This window comes from Rhinolophus sinicus, linkage group LG09, assembly GCF_036562045.2.
Source record: "Rhinolophus sinicus isolate RSC01 linkage group LG09, ASM3656204v1, whole genome shotgun sequence".
Taxonomy (NCBI): Eukaryota; Metazoa; Chordata; class Mammalia; order Chiroptera; family Rhinolophidae; genus Rhinolophus; species Rhinolophus sinicus.
In genome coordinates, this window is record NC_133758.1 from 20,234,609 (window position 1) to 20,257,840 (window position 23,232).

The 23,232-nt window shown below is 51.8% G+C and overlaps 1 protein-coding gene across 7 annotated transcripts in view; it reads right to left on the minus strand.

The window, feature by feature from the left end:
* Positions 1–23,232, minus strand: part of CTIF (cap binding complex dependent translation initiation factor) — a 259,305-nt gene that overhangs the window by 75,681 nt on the left and 160,392 nt on the right. For 5 of the 7 annotated variants that reach the window (XM_019721364.2, XM_019721333.2, XM_019721340.2 and 2 more), the window contains 2 exons: positions 12,190–12,682; positions 9,179–9,478 (listed from right to left, as the gene is read on the minus strand). In XM_019721364.2, coding sequence (XP_019576923.2) covers positions 9,179–9,478; positions 12,190–12,682 — 793 coding nt within the window. The remainder of the gene's footprint in view (positions 1–9,178; positions 9,479–12,189; positions 12,683–23,232) is intronic. The other 2 variants (XM_019721357.2, XM_019721372.2) reach the window with 1 other exon arrangement.

The following is a 23,232-nucleotide window of genomic DNA, read 5'->3' on the forward strand; positions in this document are numbered from 1 at the left end:
TGCAATATGCCAGACCCAAAAGGACAACTACTGCATGACTCTGCTTATATGAGGGATGCATAGAGCGTGCAAATTCATAGAGACAGAAGGTAGGGTGGAGGTTGGGAGGGCGGGGGCTGGGGGACTGGAAGTTATTGTTTGGTGGCTATAAGGCTTCTGTGTGGGGGTAGACGGTGGTGGTGGTTCTGCTTGGTACTACTGAGTTGTACACTTAAGGATGGTTAGAATGATAAATTTTATGTTGCACATATTTACCACAATAAAAAAACAAATCATCAAATAAAAAAACCCCAAATCAAACCAACCAACCATGAAACCGTTCTTCCCTCTCCCCTTCTTAAACCCTCCTTCCGGGTCCAACTCCCTGGACAAGACTTCCTCATTCTGCTAGGCTCCCCGGCTTGGGCAGGCCTCCGAGCCCCAAAAGCATTTGTAGGGACCACCCCAGTCTCCTTGGGGTCTTGAGGACCTTGGGTCCTCCTCTGGGACCTCGGGCAATCGCGCAAGACTATTTGCTTCCCTTTGAGAGAATGACCCTCGGCTGTCCCCTCCCTGGCTGGGGGCCACCACTCTCCTTCTGGGGTGACTGGGAGCCTCCCCGGGAAGCCAGGGACAGGGCGGTGAGCAGTTACATAACCCTCAGGGAGATTTTTTCCATCGGCCCAGGCGGTGCCAGCTTTCCAGCGGCGGCCGCGGCAGGTAGAGGCGCCCTGTCTGGGCCGGCCGTGCCCGGGCAGGGCAGTGAAGCTCCGATCTGGAGCGGCTTAGCATAGCTCAGATTCCCGTCGGCGGCTGGGGGCCGGCCACTCGCTGAGCTGCGGGAAAGGATCTGCTGTCTCCTGCTGGCCTGGCTCTGGGGAGGAGGAGGTGCTGGGGGTGAGCTGCCAGCCAGCCAGGGGTGACCCTCTGGGGCCCGGGACACCCGAGCTGGCCTTCTCCGATAACCCACTTATCTGCAGGCCTGCCTCGGCGTGGCAGCTTCAGAGAGGGAAGCGCCTGGCCAAGTTCTATCAGGGGATTTAGCAGGAAAAATGAAGCCGGGGTGGGGGGTAAGGGTGTGCAGGGAAGAGGACACGGCCTGGCAAGGGACACGGGCGATGGCGAAACCATTCCTGACCCGGGTAAATCTCCCCTGGCCCAGAGAATGCTCCATTCCCTTCTGCTGCCGTGGCTACTGCCCACCTCGGTCCCCAATAAAGTGAGACTTCTGAAACTAGCCACCTGAAGCCTGCCGAATGCCTACTGTGTGCTGGCACAGTGGGAGGACGCAAAGATGACATGGACACATGGCTCCCAAGACACCTGGGGATACAGCTTTGGAAAAGAAAACCTTGACTGCTGTCCTGGGCTGCTTCTGGGACCAACGGAGAGCCCACGATCATTTTCTTTCCTCTGCTTATTTTCAGATTAAAACAACAAAATGCTCTTTCCTGTCCAAGTCATGGGCTGATTCTGTCCCACTGAGCATTCCAAAGTTTCAGAGGGGGCCTCGGGTTTAGCACTTTCAGGAGCCCCCATGCCCCCACCTCCACACCCCACCCCCAAATTGAACAGTCAGAGAATGCTGATCTGAACGCTCACTTTGAGATACTCTAGATGGGGCCTTGAATAAAACACTTAGACTTGAGACAGGACCCCCACCTGCATAAACAGGGAGAAGACCGAGAGGTAGGCAAACTAACAGATGACACAGAGCCAGGCTCTGCCATGGCGTGTGGTACACAGCAGAAACTCAGTAAGTGTTTGTTGAGAGAAAGAAATGAGGATTGGAAGAAAGAAGGTAAGGCTCACTCATGCCAAACCAAGTGCAGGCAACAAGTCTGGCAAGGAAACACCGGGATTGCCCCCTCTGGTTCTGACAGGGTGGGCTAAGAGCCTTGGTACCAGCCAGCCCGGCATTGGCTCTCCCACTGGGGTACCTGCCACGGGCTCTTGTGCAGAAGAGCAAGCTCCTGTGACAGGCAGTTTCTCCTGACGTGAGGCAAGCCTGCCAGTGCCCACCTTGGGGGAATGTGTGTGCCAGCTCTGCACGGCCCTCGCAGGGCGTGACCTTCAGCATGGGCACTGATGCCTCATGGGATGCTCAAAGGCCAGCCAGCAGGTGGAGCAGCATTTTTTAGAAAACCATGCTTTGGTAGACCTCCAAAATCACCCTCCTCAAGGTGCCCATGGGGAAGGCTGCTTGCCTTGCCCGCTGGTGCTTTGCTTTGCTTCATCCCCTCCAGATTGCTAGCAGCAGTGGAGGGAGCTCGGGGTGGGTCCAGCCGAGGGCTTTGCCTGGGCTCTGGAATGAACAGAACAATGTGCTTCTATCCCTGGGTATGCCCGGCTTGGGCCAACAGTAAAATTAGTTTACATGCCTGGAGTGCAAGTCGGCTCAGCGGTGGGCGTGCAGAAGTGAGGGGAGGAGGTCCGAGCAGGGAGAGAGGGTGCGAGGGGGAGAGCTGAACCTTGGGAATAACAGCTGTGTGGTTCATCTGGATAACGTAAATGGAGATGTGGTGGGGTTTCCTCAGACACCCTCAGCCCTCCGTTGGCCCAGAAAGCTCAGAGACTTGGAGGTTGTAGGCACTGCCGTGTGATTCTTCTAGAGGGGTGGATCTGAAATCCCCGCTGATAGCTTCACGAGGCAGATTCTTGATTTTCCCAAGTTTCTGACCCTTACATGCAATCTGGGGGGTGGTGAGGGAGCCAGGAGCTTGAGTGCTGGACGGAGGGCCCCCATTCAGCCCCATGACTTCGGGTGGAGCGTGTAGTGTCAATGAACTACTTTCCTCATCTGCCAATGTGGGGAAGGAGTCCTGCCCTGGAACCCACCTTGGAGAGAGAATCTCCACACTCACATGCACGGAAGTGTTCAGGAGAGTTGAGAAGCACAGTACACACCAGGGAGAACTGGTACCTAAGACTGAGGGCTCGGGTGGTAGAAGAGGGTAAAGGGGATCCAATATATGGTGACGGAAGGAGAACTGACTCTGGGTGGTGAGCACACAATGAGATATATAGGTGATGTGCCACAGAATTGTACATCTGAAATCTATGTAACTTTACAACAATTGTCACCTCAATAAACTTTAATTAAAAAAAAAAAAAAGACTGAGGGCTCTATCCCGCCCTTGCACAGACATTTACTGAGCACCTATTACGTACAAGTCATGATGTCAGGAGCTGGGGAGCAGTCATAACTCAGCCAGGATTTCTGCCCTTTAGGAGTTTACAACTTAGGGCTGGTTAGAACTTGAGGAATCAAGGCTAGCCCCAATTCTCCCTTCCTCTGTAAAAGATGGGGTTAGGAAGTCCACAGTTTAGGTAATGGGGAATGGCTTTACATTTTCCTGAGACCTTGAGATAACCAGGAGAAGGAGGTTCCCCCTTATGACTAGAGTTAGAGGATTGGCCGAGGTCCTCTGCCCAAGCTGCTGGCAAACATGGCACCAGGAGCAGGGCGGATGTGTCACACAAGCCCTGAAGATGTATCTTATATTCTGATTTATTGATAGGGGCAGCCAGACTAGAAAATTTTGAGTGTCCCTTCTGGCATTAAAACTCACAGTTAAAATCATTTCTAGAGACCCCATGAAGCCCCTGTCACCACGCGATTGAGTTTCTGCGTATCAAAAACTCCAAACACAAGGCTTAATGGTAACCCAGCTAGAAACTCTGAAGAGTTTATCCGTGTTTAGCCTGAGGTCGATTTTTTAGAGGCTATCTTCTAGAAGGTGCTGGCAGAGAGCAATATATTTGGAAGTCTGGTCACATGCCAGATTCTGGTTTTTCGTTGTCTTTTCACAACAGCCCTGCTGTGTTTACGACTTGGTTGAGATTTTTTTTTTTTTTTTTCAAAAAAAGGTATTGCATGCTTCTGTTAGAGGTGTTGTTGGCAACGGTTGCTAGGGAGAGTTGGGTTTAGTTACAGACACACTGATGCCTGCTCTAATAATACTTCGCTCTGCATAGCTCAAATGTAGACACCTCTTGGCTAAACAGGGCACACACATTTCAACAGAGGAGAGCTTGAACTTGTCCTACCCAACCATAGCTCGGCAAAGGAGCACTCCCCGAGCCCAAGTGAAGGCCTGGGGTGCTGACAGGGCAGAGCTGGGCGGAGGGGGCTCAGGCCTCCAATTCCTGGCATTCCAAAGGTCCCATAAAAAGAGTCATGCTCATTCTTCACCTCGCCATGAAACTGGAGCCCCCTCCCCATTATCGTACCACAAATCCCTGGTGAGGACGAAGGCAGAGTTTTGGTGACTTTTGTAACCCGGGGGGGCCCTGGGCCGTCCACATTCTCCTGGAAGTCAGAAATAATCAATCCACACACTCTAGTGGGTGTGGAACTCTGCAACCATGAAGACGCCGGGAGCTGGGGGTGGGGGGGGAAGGGATGGAGTGAGGCAGGCTGGGAGGTGAAGCTGATCACCTCCCCAGCTTTCCCGGGTGGCCTGGCCTTCGGTACAGCCTGGCAGTGTGGGTTGAAAGTGAGGCGCTTTTCCTAAAACATGTGATAGCTGCTCTGACAAATATCTGAGGCCAAGAGAAAGGAAAAGGGCATAGGGAGCGGAGCTGAGGGCAGACAGAAACGGGGTCAACAGGAGGGGAGAGGCAGCTCTGGCCTCCCGCTTGGCTCACTTGGTTAGTGGGGAGGTCCTCTGGGAGGAACCTCAGAGCGATGAAGAGAAGAATGAGAAAGGGCCCCAGGGATGGTCCAGACCAGTTTCCTCCCTGCACAGAGGGAACACTGAGCATAGGCAAAGTGAAGGGATTGTCTCCTGCTTTGGGGTTCTCTCACCAGCTCAGGCTCTGAGTCCTCCACCCACATTGTGCAGCGAAGAGTCCAGTACCTGGGACGTATTTCTTGACTTGTTTATGGGGTGACAGGTAGGGGCAGCTGGTTCATAAGTGACAACGGTGGCACAGTCCGGGCATCTCTGGGGTATCTTCCTCACAGTGGTGTTCAGCCTGCTGCACCACAGAATCACCTGGAGAGTTCTTTAAAAAAGGGTGCCCAGGCGCATCCCGGGAGAGTCTAATTCAGTGGCCTGGGGTAGGGCCCCTGCGGGTATGTTTTAAAAACTCTTCCTAAGGCTCTAATGGGCAGGTAGGCTGACAACCACTGGTGTGAAGAAAACAGTGGCTGACGGGGGGTCCAGATGGCTCAGCTAGTGAGAGCGTGAGCTCTCATCAACAGGTTGCCAGTTCAATTCCCGCGTGGGATGGTGGGCTGCACCCCCTGCAACTAAAGATTGAAAACGGCTGAGCTGCGCCCTCCACAACCAGATTGAAGGACAACGACTTGGAGCTGATGGACCCTCAATATTCCCCAATAAAATTTAAAAAAGAAACAAAAAAGAAAAAACAACAGTGGCTGAAACTCACTATTCCCAATGTTCCCAGGCTGGATCCCCACTTCCGACAACCACACCGATAAAAGAGTAAGCCTCAGCTGGCCCGTCTGTGAAACTGACCCACACCTACAAACCATCAGTCATCCTAAGCCTTGTTACTGGGCCAGCGGCACCAGCACCACCGGGGAGCTTGTTAGAAATGCAGAATCTCAGGTTCCACCCAGACCTGCTGAATCAGAATCTGCATTTAGGTAAAATCCCAAGTGATTCAGACACACATTCAAGTGTGAGACACTGATCTAATGTACATATAGACATTTAAGAAATATCTGTTTAGTAAGTAGAATTTTACTTATAAGAAGACTACTAAGAAAAGAACCACATCTAAGGCAAAAAGACTCAGTTTAGATGTGCAGATTGAAGGTCACTTTTGTGCTGTGGGATTGGTGACAGGGGTCCAATGAGACCCCAGGTCTCTGGCATCATCAGAGCTCATGAGGGCAATGCTTCTGGGTTCCCTGAGATGACAACGCTGAGCCTGGTTGGGAAGGGTTACAGTTCTTTTCACCTCCCCCGGCCCCATTTCCCTCTCTATGGGGGCTGCACCCCAACTTGGCAGGCAGCCCTCACACTTCTGCCAAGAGTGTCCATGATATCAGAGCCTGTCCCTCTCCCCCCATGCTGCCAGTTCCCACTGCCAAAGCCCAGGCACCAAGCGTGGTTGGCCAAGGCGAGCAATGTCCAAAGACACAGCTGCTGGGAGCTGTGTTTAGAGGGCACTTCACACCCCGGCCTTTTTGCAGCCAGCATCACTAAGCTGGTCTCAGAACTTGTACGTGGAGGCAGCAGCCAAACCTGGCCACCTGAGGGGCATCTCAGAGGCCACCAAACTGAACCAGGAGGATGGCTGGGGATCCAGTGACCGTGGGCCTAGAGAGGGTGAAGCTGAGCATGACACTCAGAAGGAGAAAGGGAAGGGAAGGGAAGGGTTCCGGGGGCTGGGCCCAGGACTGTCCGCCAGCAAAGGGATGCAACTCAGGTTTATCAGAAAATGCAAGCAGGTGAAAAACAACATCCCTGTGGGTGGTAAGAAGGAAAGTGGGGTTTGATGAGCCATGCTCTCTTTTCCTGTACCTTGTGAGTCTGGGGCAGTAGTGGCCATGAATTATGTCGCCTGGAAGGCCTATTCTGACCTACCACTTCCTGAGCTGCAGAGAGGAGCAGCAGAGCCTGAGGGGGTGTTGGCTTCCTCTTGGCCTTGTAAGCAGTGGGTCTATAAGGCGCTCAGGGGCAGCCTCCGGCCAGCTCATCCAGGCTGAGTTCCCCGGGAGCCTAAAGGGCCTTGAACAGCAACCCAGGGGGCCTGAGTGCCCGGCTGAAGGCCCCCTTCGAGGGGCTCCCTCCTCAGCTTACACAAAAGCTGGGGCTGCAGGTGGTGAGGAGAGGGTCAGTGAGGCCTGCGGGGACATTTAGATTTCGGAATACCTGACCCACAAATGCTCCACTCAGGTAAATGGCAGATGTGGGAGTGACAGCTCTGCTCTGCCCCAGAGACCAGGTGGCACCTGCAGGGTTGACATAGCCATACTGAGCCACAACATAGGGTCAGCGGGTTTCTGAGGACTAGGGGACCCAGGACTGTTTCATGTCAGTGGCAGGGCCTGGGGAGCGCGAGAAATGCAGAGGCTCATGTGGGACCCCTCACACCCCTCCCCAAGCCCCCTGACTCATCTCCAGCGAGCAAATCGCAAATTGTAAGGTCCACTGCTCAGGGACCGACAGCTAAGCACTTCCCAGCGGGAGCTGCAGAGGCCAAGCTCCAGTTGGAGGCATGAATCCAGACGAGAAACCCTGTTTCCCGGCTTTCAAATTACTGCTCTTTCTCTGGCCTAGTGTTTGCCCAACTGTGTCTCCTAGCATAGTAATTCCACGAGAACTTCCTAGCTGGGGGTTGTGAGGAGAGCTTCGCAGAGTTCAGCGTGGCCAAACAGGTTCCCTTCCGGCTGTCCTAAGCCAGTCCATGCTGTGGCTGGTGGAGAAGCCAGTGTGGGGCCATGCAGACCCTTTTGTGGCGGAGCATTTGCCAGGATCGATGCTCTGTCCGACACTGTGGGCAAGGCTGCTCTAACCGTGGGTCTTTGGAAGAAATGCCTGACCCAGGCTGGATCTGGAGTGGCCCCTGTGGCTAACTGCCCGTCCTGGCTGGGTGTGCCTCTCGCCACACCGTGTGTCTGTCCACCACTGGCTCTGGCTAGGTTACTTGGAGCTGGTAGCCATTGTCTGGAAGTCTTACCCTAGCTTGGCCCTTCCCTGAGAAAAGACAAAATCCCAGGCAAGGTCGATCCTGCCCCTAACTCCCCAGTGCCTGGCGGTACGTGGCAGACAGGCATCTCCCTGCTGTCACCCTCCACACTCTCCCAGGACATTCCGGACTGTGAGGAACATGCCCGATGTGCAAATCCCTCAGGTAATGTGGGAATTCGTCACCAGGGAAGCGTGGACGATCCAGGAATGGGAACCTGATCGGGGCCTGGAGCTGGAGAGACACCGCGGGCGGGCCAGTGAAGGCTCCGGTTGCAGTGAGCAGGCTCCCTGGGAAGGGGAGAAGACAACGGGGATGGAGCCCTGTGGGCAGCACGCGGAGGGGGTTCCTGCCTCCCTGTTTTCAGGGAAAGGACAGCAGACCATGAACCACGGTGGTTAAGGCCAGGGTGACCATCTGCCTTGGTTAACGCCTGCTGTCAGGTGTAATTATGAATAGCGCCCCTGACTCTTAGAGGTGTCGTGGTTTGGATGACCTATTGCATGGTCACCCTGGTTAAGACAGACCTGTAGGTGGTCCCTTTCAACTCTGTAAGTCTACTTTCAGACCTTACCTGGGAAACTCAATTCGCATCCCAACAAGTCTAAGGTACAAAGTAAAAGCAGAAATAACGGTTGTCCAGCCCAGAGTCTCCAAGGACAGTCCCAAGGGCCTGGGGTGGCTGCCATGCTGCGCCACCTGCTATCTTTCCCACCAATTCTGGGGCCACCAGATTACTTGCTACCACCCATGACAGAAGAGCAGGTATCAGCCCCTCAGGTCCCCACTCGTGAGATGAAACCGTGCTGGGCTAAGTGCCCATGCCTACTACATACTCGCACCGGCAAAAACATGGCTGGATGCTGCCATCCGGGGAAGGAAGAGGAGGAGGAATGGGACTAAGCTCTCTGGGAGTGGAGGGCTTTTGAGTGGAAAGGCAGCAAGGTACAAGACAGTCTTAGATCGCCACGCTTCCCCTCTGCGCTAAGAGTGGTTTCAGGAAGGCCTGTGCATCGACAGACCAAAGCTTTCCTTCTCAGAGCCCTTGTGTTTTCTGCTCAGACCCGTTGAAGTACCAGCTACAACCAACACCACCACCTCCAGAGGCTGGGCTGGGCTGGGCTGGGGTGGGGGGCCCTAAGGAGGAAGAGGAGGAGGAAGAGGAAGAGGAGGAGGAGGAAAAGAGAAGTCCACAACAAGTTTGGGTCTGCTTGGACGCGAAGAGGTCAAAGCACACACGAGCCAGCCCTTTTATCATGGAAATAGAAAGAGGGAAAGGCTGGTTAAACATGAAACACCTATAAAATTATATTGGGCCGTCGTAACCATGGAGCGCTCTCACAAACACACGCAAATCCGGCCACTCATCCCTTGCCCCTTGAGTGCCTTTTTATTTTCTATAATTAATCGGGCAAGGGAGGAACTTGGGAAAAGTTCAACCGTGGTCAGAAGTTGCAGCCTTCTCTCTAGTAATAACCCCCCGGGGGGCAGGGCGGGAGGGCTGGCGGCGCAGCTGTCGGTGTCCGGTTACCTGAAGCATGTTGAGGAGCAGGCTCCGGAACTTGGTCCCCTCCACCATGAAGAGCGCCATCTTGTCGCAGAGCTTGGCGGCGGTGAAGGCAAAGCTGCGGTCAGACACGGCCTTCTGGTAGATGGTCCGGACGATCTCCCCCAGCATCTCCTCAGAGTTGGTGCAGTTCTGGGCCTCCTCCATGAAGGTGGTGAGCTTGGCGTCCACGTCGCTGCTGTTGTTCCGCATGCTGTTCAGGATCTCGATCAACTTGTCCATCTTGTTCTGCTGAGGGCTGGTGGTCTCCACTGTCACGTCATCCTGGGGGCATGGGAGACACACTGAGTCGCGCCTGAGCGGAGCTGAGGTTTCTGTGTGTGTGTGTGTGTGTGTGTGTGTGGCGGGGGGTGCCCTGTGGAGGGAGGGCTGCCACCCCCAGAAAGTAGGACCCAGCCCTACCTTCTAGAACCTGAGGTCTGAGCCCTCCAGGAATGGTGACCTCCACCAGGGAGCCTCAGGTCCCCTGGCTCTGTGCTAATCTTTACCTTGGCCCCGGTGACATGCAGAGCTGATGCTTCTAACAAGCTCTAGATCTCACCCAGGATTCTCATATATATAGGTTTTGTTTGTCTGCTTGCCCATCGCATGTCTCAATCCAGAAATGATTTAATGGGGCTTATAAAAGATGAAATAAGATAAGTAAAAAATTAGGTCAAAGAGAAAATGAAGGCAGGAAGCCTAGGTCAGGAAGAAGGGTGGCATCCAAATGCTTGCTGTGTTGGTGAGAGGTGCCCATGGAGTGGCTGTCAGACCCCGGCTTCTACAGCCCAAGGGTGCTCAGGTTCTCTGGGCATAGGGGTCCCTGTGGACACGGCCCGGGCTTTGTAGCCTATGGAGACTGGGCTGGTCTTCTACCCACAGACACCACACACTGAGGAATTCTCCAAGGTGTTACTCAAAAGGCTGGAACTTCTAGGAGGGAAATTTCAGACAAAAAAACCCTACATACTTATGAGTTTTCAATGCCACTGTACTAGAGCCAGGATGGATGAGGAAGAAAACGACACCTGACAGTCTCTAAAGTATTTACTCAGACACAATAGATTGCTGGTCAACACTACAACCAACTTACCTGCCGGGACGTGAGACTGGGGTGAAGGCCAGGATGAGGGACATAAAGTGAGGTCCTGCACTTGCTCTTTTGTTCTCAACAAGGAGAGCTCTGGGCTGGGAAGCACAGCTGGGGGTTCTAGAACCTGCTCTCTGCCTCCAACCATACGGCTTTGGGACGTGGTTTTACTCTCTGGGCCTCAGTTTCCTCACTGGTGATACAAGGAGGTTATACTAGAAGGGCTTCCCCTGAACACAACCATCGCCTGAGCCCAAGTCCTTCTGGCCCAGGAGTCCAAGAGGCCTCAGCTGAGGTTTCCCAAACCGATGTATGGGTGCTATGGATCTACCTTATCTGTTCTACACCCCCCCCACCCTGTTACCCAACCATCTGGGCCCCAGGGCAAGATGAATGGTCTGTATATGGATTAATAACCACTTATGAGGGTCTTTACACATTCTGACATTTAATCTTCATAGTCTGTCTGCAAGGTGGGCATTATACCCATTTTACAGACTAGTAAACTGAGTCTCAGAGGTTAGGTGACTTGCCCAAGGTCATCAAGCCAGTTAAAGGCAGAGTGAGGACTGAGCCTGGTTTGCTGGACCTCAAAGCCCAGTGATTTCCATTCTGTGGCACTGCAGTTAGGTTTAGCACAACTGGAGAGAACATAGTTAATAATCCTCTCTCCCTGGCCAGGCTGTGGCAACCTGTCCTGGAAACTCTGCATGTTAAGACTACACACTGGTCATCAGTTGGGAACTTCGTCCAGCCTCCTTCTTTGGGGAGGTAAAGGAATAAGTGAGACTTTCCTCTAGGACCTCACAACCGCCCGCCCCACAGGAGTGGTGGGGTGGGCAGCTCGGGCTGTGAGACTGCCAGGAGCAGCATTTCAGCTTTAAGAGTTGACTGGGGAAGAGGTCTGACCTGTCTGTGTTGCCTGAGCTTGGACCTGGGCCTGGAGTCCGGGGCAAAAGGTAGAGGAGAAAAGGCAGTAGAGATAGGCTGGGGACCAGCCCTGACATGGAGCGCCCCAGAAGCCCCAGAGAGAGGACTCCCCGGGAAAGGCTGGGAGCAAGTCAGCCTCTCTTGGGAACAGTTCCTCTCCAAGGTGACCTTACCTGCACCCTTGGCCAGGGAGGGGGAGTGAGGGGGGCCCAGTGGAGCTAATGCTGCCATGGACCGATCGCCACCCCTCCTCTGGAGGCTTGGGGGCACTTCCTCCTGCATTTGTGACCCAGGCCCTAGCGATCAGGGCCAGGCATAGGGTGAGGAAAGAGAGGCTTTTGGGGAGCAAAATTTAAGGAGGTCCTCAGTCTCAAGGCCATCGCCAGGGCAGGGCTGGCACCTGTGTGATGCTGGGAGAGAGGGCTTCCTTAAATTTTATCGCTTAGACCCCCTCACTGGCTTCTGGTTAATGAGGGAGGAGAACGGCTCGCACTCTGCCCAACTCACCTTTGCTCCCGACCCTGGCAGGAACCACAGCCTGGCTGGTACTTACCTCAAGGAGAAGCATGAGTCTTTCTAAGCTCCATGTTTTCCCCAAATGCCCGTTAGCAGTAATGGGGCAGTCAGTCTCTGACCCCAGAAAATGCTGGAGGGAAGAACCACTCCCCTCACCCCCCAGGCCTGGGCCTCTTCCTTTCCTCCTCTCTTAGGCTGGGCACTGGTACCAAGTGCCCACCTGGACCTCTTGAGGGGCCAGAACATGAGGAGCTGGAATGTGCTGGAGGGGATCCTGCAGAGCTGGCCAAGGGCCTGCCCTCTGGTGGCAGGTGTCCCTAAGGCAGTGGTGGCCAGGGGTCGTGGGTCCTGCTTCCCTCCCCACAGCTCCCCAGGCCCTCAAACCCGAGCCCACCTACCAACGTGCCTACCTCGCGCCATCCTCCCTGGTGCAAGAGAAAAACAAAAATTCAATTACCGGTACCTTTTCTTTCAGCCTCCGCCGCAGCCTGTCTTTGGAAGACTGGAGCAGGGTAATTCTGGGCCGCTCCCCCATGCGTTCGGGAATAATACTGTCTTTAGGCTTTGTCTCAGCCTCTGCGACCCCCGGCTGCTGCGGGGGCGGCCTCTCGGAAGCCACTGGGCCCAGGCCATCAGGGATGCAGGGGGACTCGAGGCTGCGGTGCCCAGTGTCCCCCAGCGTGTCCTCAAGTTTGGGGCTCTCCAAGGTCATGGTGTCTTTGGCATTGCGGTGGGCGCCCGCCTCCCCCTTGTCGCCAGGTGGGTGCTTCATGCTGCTGTGGTGCCAGCGCCGGTTCTGGCTGTAGCCGTGATGGGTGGGCCTCCCCGAGGGATGGGGCACCGAGCCCCCCTGGTAGGATTTCTGGTGGTCCCTACTGTGTTTGGCACTGCCTGGCTGGTGGTCACTGTGCTGTTGGGGCTTGTTCCCTCCTGGAGGTCTCTGCTGCCGTCTGCAAACCAAAGGGGAAGGACAGAGAGGGTCACTGGCTGGGTTGCTCAGCGTCCCTGTGTCCAAATACTAGAAGAGCCATTCACTGAGTTGTCCATTTATTCATGCTTTCAGTGCCCTTACTGAGCGTCTCCTGTGTGACAGGCTCTGTGACAGGGCCTGGGGATGAGACAGAGAATGAGACAGACAGCTCCCGGGATTACAGAGGATTTAAGTCAATCCTTCACTTAAGTATTTTATTCCCCTATTAGAATATGCATTAATACATGTGTGGGGAACAAATTTAAAAAGATACACTAGAGTATGCCGTGAACCCTCCTGACTCTGTCCCCCAGCCACCTACTATGTCCTCTTGAAGCAACTGTTACCATTTTATGACTCTCCTGAACATACTTTCTATGCATGTTTCAGCAAAGCTATATACACAGACCTGTATCCAATTACAACTATCCTGTTGATGACTTCTTACCATAATGGCTCTTAAAAAGTTGTCTCATTTGTTCAACTTTCCTTTTTTTTTTGGTACATTGACATTTCATCCCCAATAGTATTAACAACATATGCTATAAGAAATTATTATGGGCTGAATTGTGTCCCCCTCCCCCCAATTCATACGTTAAGCCCCAACCCCTTGTACCTCAGAAAGTGACTGTATTTAGAGACAGGGCCTTCAAAAATGTGATTAAGCTAAAATGAGGCCATTAGGATGAGGTCAATCAATAGGACGGGTGTCTTTATCAGAGGAGATTAGACACAGACGCGCCCATGCACAGAGGAAAGCCCACGTGAACACAGAACAAGAAGGGGGCCATTTGCAAGGCCAGAGGGCGGCCTCAGGAGAAACTCAAGCTGCTGACACTTGGATCTTGGACTTCCAGCCCCCAGAACTGCGAGAAGACAAATTTCTGTTGTTTAGCCACCCGGTAGGTGCCATATGGTTATGGCAGCCAAGCTGACTAATACCGAAGTGGTAGCTAACACGTAGTTTTAGGCAAATACAGCCTCGTCGACTTACTTGACACAACACTTTCTTAGCAGAGGAAATCATATGGAACAAATTTGAGGTCTGCACCATGGGACACACCAAATATTTGGATTTTTGGACTGAAGGCAAGCGAGTTGGGGGTATGTGGGTATTCTGAAGACCCTTCAGTCTCGTGCACAAGGGAGCCCTTTGTGTTCCATCTCGAGTGCACCCTCAGCATGTTTTCTGTGTCATCACTTTATCTGAGGTATAGGTGGAGAACAAGATAAGCACGGACCCCTCGAAAGTTGTAAAGTCAGTGAAGAAAGGTTGCAGAATGAAAAGTTTACCGTCTGAAAAAACGAGGCCCACACCGTCCTGCGACCCATCTCTTTGGCGGGGACAAGAGCCCTTCCTTACATTGTATGTTATGACTCAATTGTATTTCTTTTCTTTCAAATTATCATCCCTTATATAAATTCAATTCCAACGTTCACTTGATAAATTTTGTAACTGTGAAAATTTGGGGGTATCTTGGGTTGGGGTTAAATGTATCATTTTTCCATTAAAATTACAAAAACTTTTTTTTTCATTGAAAAGCTTTCCCTAAGTGGCAGGGTTTTCAGGGGGAATTAAAGTTGCAAAGTGTGAGACAGGTGTATAGTCTTCTTTTTGTTTCCAAACAAATGGTAACTTACAAACACATTGCATACCGTGTTTCCCTGAAAATGAGACCTAGCCGATAGTCAGCTCTAATGTGTCTTTTGGAGCAAAAATTAATATAAGACTTGGTCTTATTTTACTATAAGACTGGGTCTTATATAATATAAGACTGGTATTATATTAAGACCATGGTATTATAAACAAGACCCAATTATATTATATTATATTATATTATACTATACTATATTATATTTATTGAAGACCCGGTCTTATATTATAGTAAAATAAGACCAGGTCTTATTTTAATTTTTGCTCCAAAAGACGCATTAGAGCTGATGGGCCAGCTAGGTCTTATTTTCGGGGAAACACGGTACATCAGCACAGTGCTATCTTTTAAGGCATGTATTTATATGCAGAGAAGACTCTGGAAGGATACACACCAACATGCTAACAGTGATGACCTTTTTCTTTTCTTTTTTATTTGTTTTCCAAGTGAACATGAATTTATGTTTCTACACTTTTGACTGTGAGGTAATTATAGGTTCATATACCATTGTAAGAAACAATACAGACAGATCTTTTGTAGCCTTTACCCAGCTTCCTCGCATGGTAACATCTTGCAAAACTCAAGGACAAGATCACACAACCAGGATTTTGACACGTCAAGACACAGAACATTTCCAACACCACAAAGATCCCTCACACCGCCCTTGTATAGCCACACCTACTTCCCTCTCACCACCTCCTCTTTAGCCCCCGGGAACAACGAACGTAGCCTCCATTTCTACAATGTTGTCATCTCAAGAATATCATGTAAATGGAACCGTACAGTATGTAACCCAGTGGGATTGGCTTTTTTCACTCATCATAATTCTCGGAGATTCATCGGGGTGGCCGTGTGTATCAATAGTTCATCCCTGTTCCCTGGTGACGAGTATTGCATAGTGTGGATGTATCAGGGAGTTTCACCACGTACCTGCTGAAGGACATCTGGTTGCTTCTGGTCATTGGCTATTATGCATAAAGCTGCTAGGACCACTCGTGTACAGGTGTTTGTGTGGACACGGTTTTCATTTCTCTGAGATAAATGCCTGGGCGCACCACTGCTGGGCCGTAGGGTAGTTTCAAATTGAGTTTTTTGAGAAACTGTCGAACTGTTTTCCAGAGAGACTGTGCCATTTTACATTCCCATCATCAATGCGAATGTAGTCTCCAGCCATGATTTCTTTGGGTAACTTTTCAGCCCCACCTTTTTTTTCTCTTCTACTTTCTGGACTGTGAGGACACATATGTTAGATCTGCTGTTATGGTCTCCCAGGTCTGAGAAGCTCAGTTCATTCTTCTTCAATCTATCTTCTCTCTTGAGGTGCAGACTGGATCATTTCTATTGTTCTATCTTCCAATACACTGGTTCTTTCCTTTGTTTCCTCCATTCTGCTGTTGAGCCCATCCATTGACTTTTTAACTATTAAGTCTTTGTTTGGTTCTTCGTTATATCTTCTATTTCTTTGCAGAGATCTATTTTCCATTTGTTTTGAGTGTATTCCTAATTGCTCCTTGCAGCATTTTTATGCTGGCTGCTTTAAAATCTTAGATAATTCTAATATTTCTGTCAACTTAGTATTGGCATCTATTGTCTTTTTCTCATTCAGTTGAGATCTTTCTGGGTTTTGGTATGACAAGAGATTTTTCAGTTGAAACCTGGAAATCTAGGGTACTGTTATGAGACCCTGGACTTAATCAAACCTTCTGTTTTAGCTGGTTTCCTCTGACCTTGCTCCAGGGGTAGAAAGTGCTGCCAGGTGGGGAGTAGAGGTCAGGTTCCCCACTGGGTCTTCTTTGACACCCCAAGGGGGGGGTTCTCCTTCCTGCTGGGCAGGGGTGGGAGTTCTGGCTCCCCACATTGACACCTCCCTGGGTGGGAGGGGGATGGTGGTACACTGTTGCTCTCCACATGGCCTCCACTGACACAGAGGGTGGGGTGCTTAGTGCCCCACGGGGATGAGTCCCAACTCCCCACTCAGCCTCCCTGACGCCACCCTGGTGGGGGGTTTGGGTCACACCCTGGCAAAGAAGGTGGAATTTTGGCCCCTCACTTGACCTTTGTTGGCATGGGTGGGGGTGGAGCCAGTATTTTCTGGGGGACTTGCCTGGAGTAGAACAGGCTTTTGTTGGGGCTTTTTGAGTCTGCCTGTGTCTACTGGCATTTTGCGTTGTCAGCTTCTTTAGCGCCAAGTCTGGGATCAGTGAGGCCAAGAAGAAAACTCAAGCATGTCACCACTGTGTCATTCCTCAGGTGCCAAGGTCCCCAACCAGTCTGCCTTTTCTCCACCTTTTGGAGTCCTCTCATGTTTGTTTTTATATGTGATACCCAGGGTTTTTAGTTGTCTGCATTTTAGTAATTCAAGCGTCATTATAGAAACATCTATAGCAGCCTGGTACGCTGAACTGAGTCCTGCTGCCTGGGTGTGAGGCTTCTGTGGTATTTTTCATCCTTATTGTCTAGGTTTGATCTTGGTGATTTCTGAAATACATTCCTGGTGTGAGAGCTTCGCTGCCCTGATACTTGATGGAAGAGGCAGTGTCTGCGTCCAAACACCCATGCCACATCGGCATGCCTAAAATACTCAGTTTCGTTCTCCAATGGTCTCCTAAAAACAGGGGTCATCAGGGGCTAATGCTTTAAGTTCTGGAAGATGGTCAGTTTGCAGGGATTGTCAGCATGGGTGCCCATGGAAGAGGTGGGCTCCGTCAGCAAAGTGAGTCATTAAGCCAGGTTCCTCCCAGAGATCACCAATGGGCCGGGGAAGAATTCCATGGCCCACTAGCTCCCCAGGGTGCCTCATGCCTGTGACCTTTGTGAAGTCTCCCTGCTTTTAGTTTTCAATTGCTTTCAACTAATTGGCCCTTGCTCCTTCCACTCGCTTTGTTCTTTGAGTGTGAGTAATTTTTTAAGCCCAGAGAAGAACCTTGGAAATTCCCTGGCAGATAATGCTTGATTCTCACAACTTTTGTCATCCTTATTTAGAATTTTTGTGGTGCCTGCAGCTATGGCCCAAGGAATGCCCCCAGAGGATGGCTGACCAAATCCTTCCCAGCATTTGTCTTGAAACTGTCTGCCTTCCTACTTACCATATCAGGGATTTCCCTCTCTCTGCCAAAAATCCACCCTCCTCCACTCCCCACCACCCCAAATAAACAAAATTTCTCTCCACCTGGAGGAGGAAGGAGGTAATTTCTACATGGCTGGTTGTCAAGAGCTCAGGAAGAAATCAGCGAGGTCTTGCAGAGCTTCTGCTGTTCCTTCCTGGATGTGTGTGTGTGTGTGTGTGTGTGTGTGTGTGTGGCTTAAATTCCATGCCCCCCTAGTTCAAAAGTCAATACAGCAATGACCAAGAATGCCCAGGTTGCTAGGTGGTAGTGGGTCTTCTCAGACTCACTGCCTGGGTGGCTGCTCCCTTGCACATGTGGAGTGGTATCTGTAGGTGGGAGGGGTGCCCTGGGAGCCCACCCTCAGGGCCCCCCTTGTAACTAGGCAGGCAAGAGGAATGGAGCCAAAAGGAGGAGGAAGACTGATGGCAAATAAGACTGACTGGGTGGCCCCTGGGAGGGCAGGAAAGAGCCAGATACCATGGAGGCGAGAGGGAGGGAGCCTTTCTCTCTTCTTCCTTTTCCTCCTTCCTGTCCACGGCCCTGCTTCGTTCTCAGGCTCGTGGTTGCTGGGACTGGTCTCTGTGTTCAGGCTGGTCAAAACTGTTTCTTCCATTTTACAGGTAAGCCAGTGGAGGCTCTGTGAGCTCAAGTCCCACACCGGAGGCCCATACAGAGGCTCTCAGGAGTACGCTCAGCCTGTTAGCTGGTCCACCTCCTGTCTCCCCTTCACCCTCAGATCCAGCCCCCTCAAGAGAGAAAGGCAGAATTATGGCCGAGACCTGCTGTGGTAACGGCCACATGAGGCCCATGGCTTTGGCCTAAGGAAGGGCTAACCACTGGAAAGGCTGGGGGCTGGGCCACGGTCCCCAACAATGGAGACCCAGGCTTCCCTGCTCTGGCCATTCACAAATATTTGTCAGCGGTTGTCGCTGACTGAGCTGGCCAAAACCAGCTCCTTTCTCTTCTCTGTGTGCTGGCCCTGGGTTTCGTCGATACCTTTTTCCAGGGGCCAGCTGGCTGCTCACCATGAAACCTGTGGGTTTAGGTTTGGCTGGGCTGGGGATAAGTTGCTTTTGCTCCCAGAGACCGGGCAAGGAAGGCACACTTGGTGTCAGGTACACGGACATGTGGATCCAGGTTTTAGAGACATGCTAGACATGCAGTTGTTGGTAGCCGTGCAAGCAAAACGGGGAGGGGGAGGCGATCCATCTCCCTGCCTGCTTATTATGCTGTAATCTCTCTGGGGAAGTTTTCTCTGGTGGAGAGGAATGGCTTAGGAGATAAGATTAATATTCCATTTGTGCTACTGGTAACACCTGCTGTTGGGGAAATAATGCTTTTTTTTTTTTTGAGAATGGAAATTGTCAGTATGCTGTTTCCATCACTCATTTAGTTTATTCTTTCTTCTTTGGGTTCTGAAATCAGATGTCTTGTTTCACTCTAAGGCTGCTCTCTTTTATTAAAAAAAAAAAAAAAAAAGTTCTCAGAGCACCACAGCTGCATTTTGGGAGGTGGGTGTAGGGAGAATAACTTCAGATTTTGTTTTAAAAAATGATTTTAACAGCAGTCCAAATGCAGACAAACGTCTCTCTGTTCATTTTTTTATTTCATAATTGTTCCCAACTAGATATTCCGAGGGCCACGGGCTTATTATGGTTCTCTCAATGTCGGACACTTTACCACATAATTTGTAGGTCTGCTTAAAAATTTCTGAAAGCAAAATTCCTAGGGCAAGTGGTTTTCAAACTATGCATGGGCTCATATTTCTTGCTTTCAGGAAAAGTGAAGACTGCTTATTCTGGAGCTCAGGCGCCTCCATTCTTGCCCACCTACACACGCCCTGCGCGGGGTCCCACCTTCCCGGCCCCAGCCACCAGGACAAAGTACGAATTGAGGTGAGACTGCTGGCTCAGGTGCGGGGGGCTGCTGAGCTTAGCGTTGCCATGTGGGGCCCGGAAATAAAGGTCACCTGCCACTCACACCCACCCCAGTTTGCAGAATGACTGCAAAGCTTAATGAGGAAAAGCACAGGGGAGACTTACTTCTCTCTTCAGGGAGCCAACTGAGGGGAACATGACCTTGGTTAAACAAAGGGGCAAGGATCAAGTGACCAGTGTTAACTGAACACCTACTATGCCCTCAGGGCTGAATTAGATGATGGCAATGCAGTGAGTCAGGTCTGTCCGTGAGACTGCAGCCAGCTCATAGTTGTGTGGCTTGGAGTGATTTCGCTTCTCTGTGTCTGCGAGGGTTACACGAGTGACAGCATGACGGTTCGGTTCAATAGATGAGAAGACAGAGGTTCCAAGAGGTTGCTTTGTTCCTGTTGGGCTGCCCAGCTAGTTAGCAGCAACGCCTGCACTGGAATTCTGATCTGTTTCTGCTCTAAGGGACTGCCCGGAACGCTCTGTGACTGGCTTTGCCAATCACTTACCTGAGGTCTCAGTGTTCTCCGGAGAACCGCAGGCATCACTGCAAAGCTCAGACAACCGAATCACCCTGTAATTGCCTGGGCCCTCACCAACATCGTGGCACCGTACTAGCTGGCTTTCTGAGTGTCAGGCCTATTCCTCTCACCGGGGTCTCTGGAAAGTTCCAGGAGGAGAGTGCCTGTGTGCTTCAGAAACACTCCTGCTGCCCTGGACGGTCAGCCAAGCTTTAGACTCTTCCCACCCCAACAGATTGTGGGACTCTCCTTTCGCCCAGAGATGGGCAGGAAATAATTCAAGACTGAGGTATCTGCCAGCCAAGGCAAAAGTTCACGCAAGAAGCTTGGTGTTTCACGTCTGGTTGAATGCTTTAGAAACCAGATGTTTACCTGGCCAAAGGTCTGCTCTGGAATGGAAACGACAGGTCTGAAGGTATACCTCTGCACCCTGAATGCAGCGAGAAGGCTTTTTTCACCAACTACAGAATGAACAGAACTAGTGAATGATGAGGGGAAAGGCTGGTGAGTTTATTGCTTCATTCCTGAAACTTGTCCTGAGATTCTGCTCTCCCTGGAGAAGAGTCCGGCGTCAATGGGCTTGCCCCAGGCCACATCGCTCGTGGAAGTGGGGGGTGACATATGCTCTTCAGCTGTCCCTAAGGAGTCTCTCAACACCTCTTCAAGGCCTAGCTCTGCCCCTCCTTCTCTCCAGACTCCTCACGTGACTATGGTCTGGCTTCCCCAGTCTCTGCCATGGGACAGCCTCGTGCATTCCTCCTGTACGCCCTTAGAAGCATCCACTTCCATCGGACAGGGCCAAACCGTCTCTAAATCTCCCCTGGAGTCTGGAATAGGGTTGGGCATTCATTCATGCCCCAAGGGAGCCCCACAATGTACCAGGCCCTGGGCACACAGCGCTGTGCCCTCACGGAGCTTAGGATCATTTGGAGAGACAGACACTAATCCAGTAATTATAGAAACAAGTGTCTGGCTACAACTGGGGACAAGAGTCACAAAGGAAAGGGAACAGAGAGCAGTACAGGGGTCTGTCCTAGTCCGGTCCTGGAGGCAGGAGCAGCTACTTAATTTGTGGGGACCAGTGCAAAATGAAATGTGGGCCTATTGCTCAAACACTGGTAAGGATTTCAGGACAGCCACAGCAGAGATTAAACGAAGCAGGGCCCTGCCTAACGTAGGTCCCTGTGTCACTGCAGAGTGCACACCCACGAAGCCAGTCTCGGCCAGAAGGCTTCCCCCGAGGAATGGGACTGGACCTCAGATCACGAGGAATAAAAATACACCGACATGTATGAAGCACTCACCATGTGCCAGGCCCGGCTTTCACTGAGGCCTAAGATGGAGGGCCTATTGTTAGTCCGGTTTTATAGAGAGGGCAGAGAGGCACAGAAAGGGTAAATACCTGCTCAAGGTCACACAGCTTGCAAGAGGCAAAGCTTGGGTTTGAATTTAGGTAGTCTGGCCTAGAATGTGTATCCTCACCCTCACGATTCTGAGGCCTGTTCCAGGGTCCTGAGGGTCTGGGGCAGTCTGCACATCACTGCTGAGCCATTAAAAACCAAGTCCAGAGGACCCCAGGCCTTGGCCAAAGACAGTGGGGGAAAGGGCCGTGGGCTGGCACCTTGGGCTAGACGTGCAGAAGCAAAGGCCAAAGGCTGAGCCGAGGTCACTGGGAACGGGGAAGCTGAGGCTCGTGGGAGGGGAAAGCCTGGGAGGGCTCTGGCCGGGAGCTTTGCATCGAGGTTTGGAAATCCGGCCCTCCAGCCTTGGCTCCACTGCGTCTGGGGAAAACCACAGAAGCCACGTGTGGCCCTTGGGTTTCCATCTGTGCTGGGAACAATCCTTTCCCCACCACAGCCTGCCAGTTCCTGTGGCTGGGGCCTGTGGGGCAGGGCTGGGGGTGGAGTTGTTTTCGGGTGGCCCTCTGGCTTTGTTGCTGTACCCTTGGGGAAGGGAGGAGGGGCTCTTGCCACCTTCCTCCATCTTAGGTCTGCACAGAAGGCCACGGGGAAATGGCTTTCTTTGAGGTATTAGATGGGGCTCTGAGTCTCACTCAATTGCCAAGGCATTTCTGATGCCTTCCTCTCAACCCCACTGGCAATCCAGGGCTCTCGACCTGCCTTGCCCTGCACTAATTTTCCGAGTGGCTTTGGCAAACCACCTGACTCTTTGTGTCTCAGTATTTCCCACTTGCAGAATGGGAATACCAAATCCTTTAGGTAGATTCCCACCTTCTCTGCCTTCCCTGCCTGGGTCACAAGTTACAATACAAGCAAGGCGGGAGAGCCTTTGGGGAACAAAGGCACACTACAAATACGAGGCATTATTTTTGTTCCAGGGTGAATCAGGCATTCCAAGAATCCTTGGCCTCATACGTTCGGAGGCAGCGTGATGTCATGGGAAGAGCACGCGGCTGCCCCGGCGGAGTGTTTCCAGGGGAAGGCCCTCGCCCTTCCGCCTGGACGAGCCAAGCCCTGCCGTCTCCAAGGTCCAGCCTGCGGACCCTCAGTGCAGCCTGCTGGTGAGTCCAGGCATCCGCTGAGCTACGTGTCCACCCGAGCGCTCACTCAGAGGCTGGTGGCCACTAGCCATGGATGCAGGTCAGTCTCAGATGGGATGATGGATTTTCTAGCTCTTGCTACCTGCGGCTAAACTGACCAAGTCATGTGAATCAACACCAGGACGCAAAATCTGGCTATGCCACCTGTCTGGAGTCTTGAGACTCTGCCAGTTCCCATCCCCTTTTCCTAAAGAGCCAAGGAATTCCAGCTACGGGTATGAATTTGCCCCACTGTGTGGCCTCCCATAGCCCCTTACTGCCTGGAACACAGAAGGTGCTCAACGCAAACTTCCAGGGCATTTATCAAGAGAACTACTGCTGTAGTTCAAAGTACAGACTTAGGCACCAGCCCCCCACAATTAAAATCCTGGCTCTGCACTTCTCGCTGTGCAATGCTGGGCAAGGTCCCTCACCTCTTTGGGCCTTAGCTTCTCCATCTGTAGAATGGCAACAAAAAGTACCCGTCTCATGGGGTTCCTGTGTGTTTTAAAGGAGTGGATGTAAACGTTGCATTAGTGTTTGCTTGTAATGAGATTACATTGTGGGTTTTCCAAACAATATAGCACAAACCTGACTTATTCAGAGGAAGTGCTGCGCTGCAGCAGACCCACAGCACAGGCGGGAGAACTGAGGCTGCGGGGAAACAGGCGGTTTCAAGCGTTAAGAATCAAGGAAGAAACCCCGGATGTTCACCTTCTGGCTTCTGCTCTCACTCTGGCCCCGAAGCGCTTCATTTTTGGGAATAGTTTCTCACGATGAAAGTCT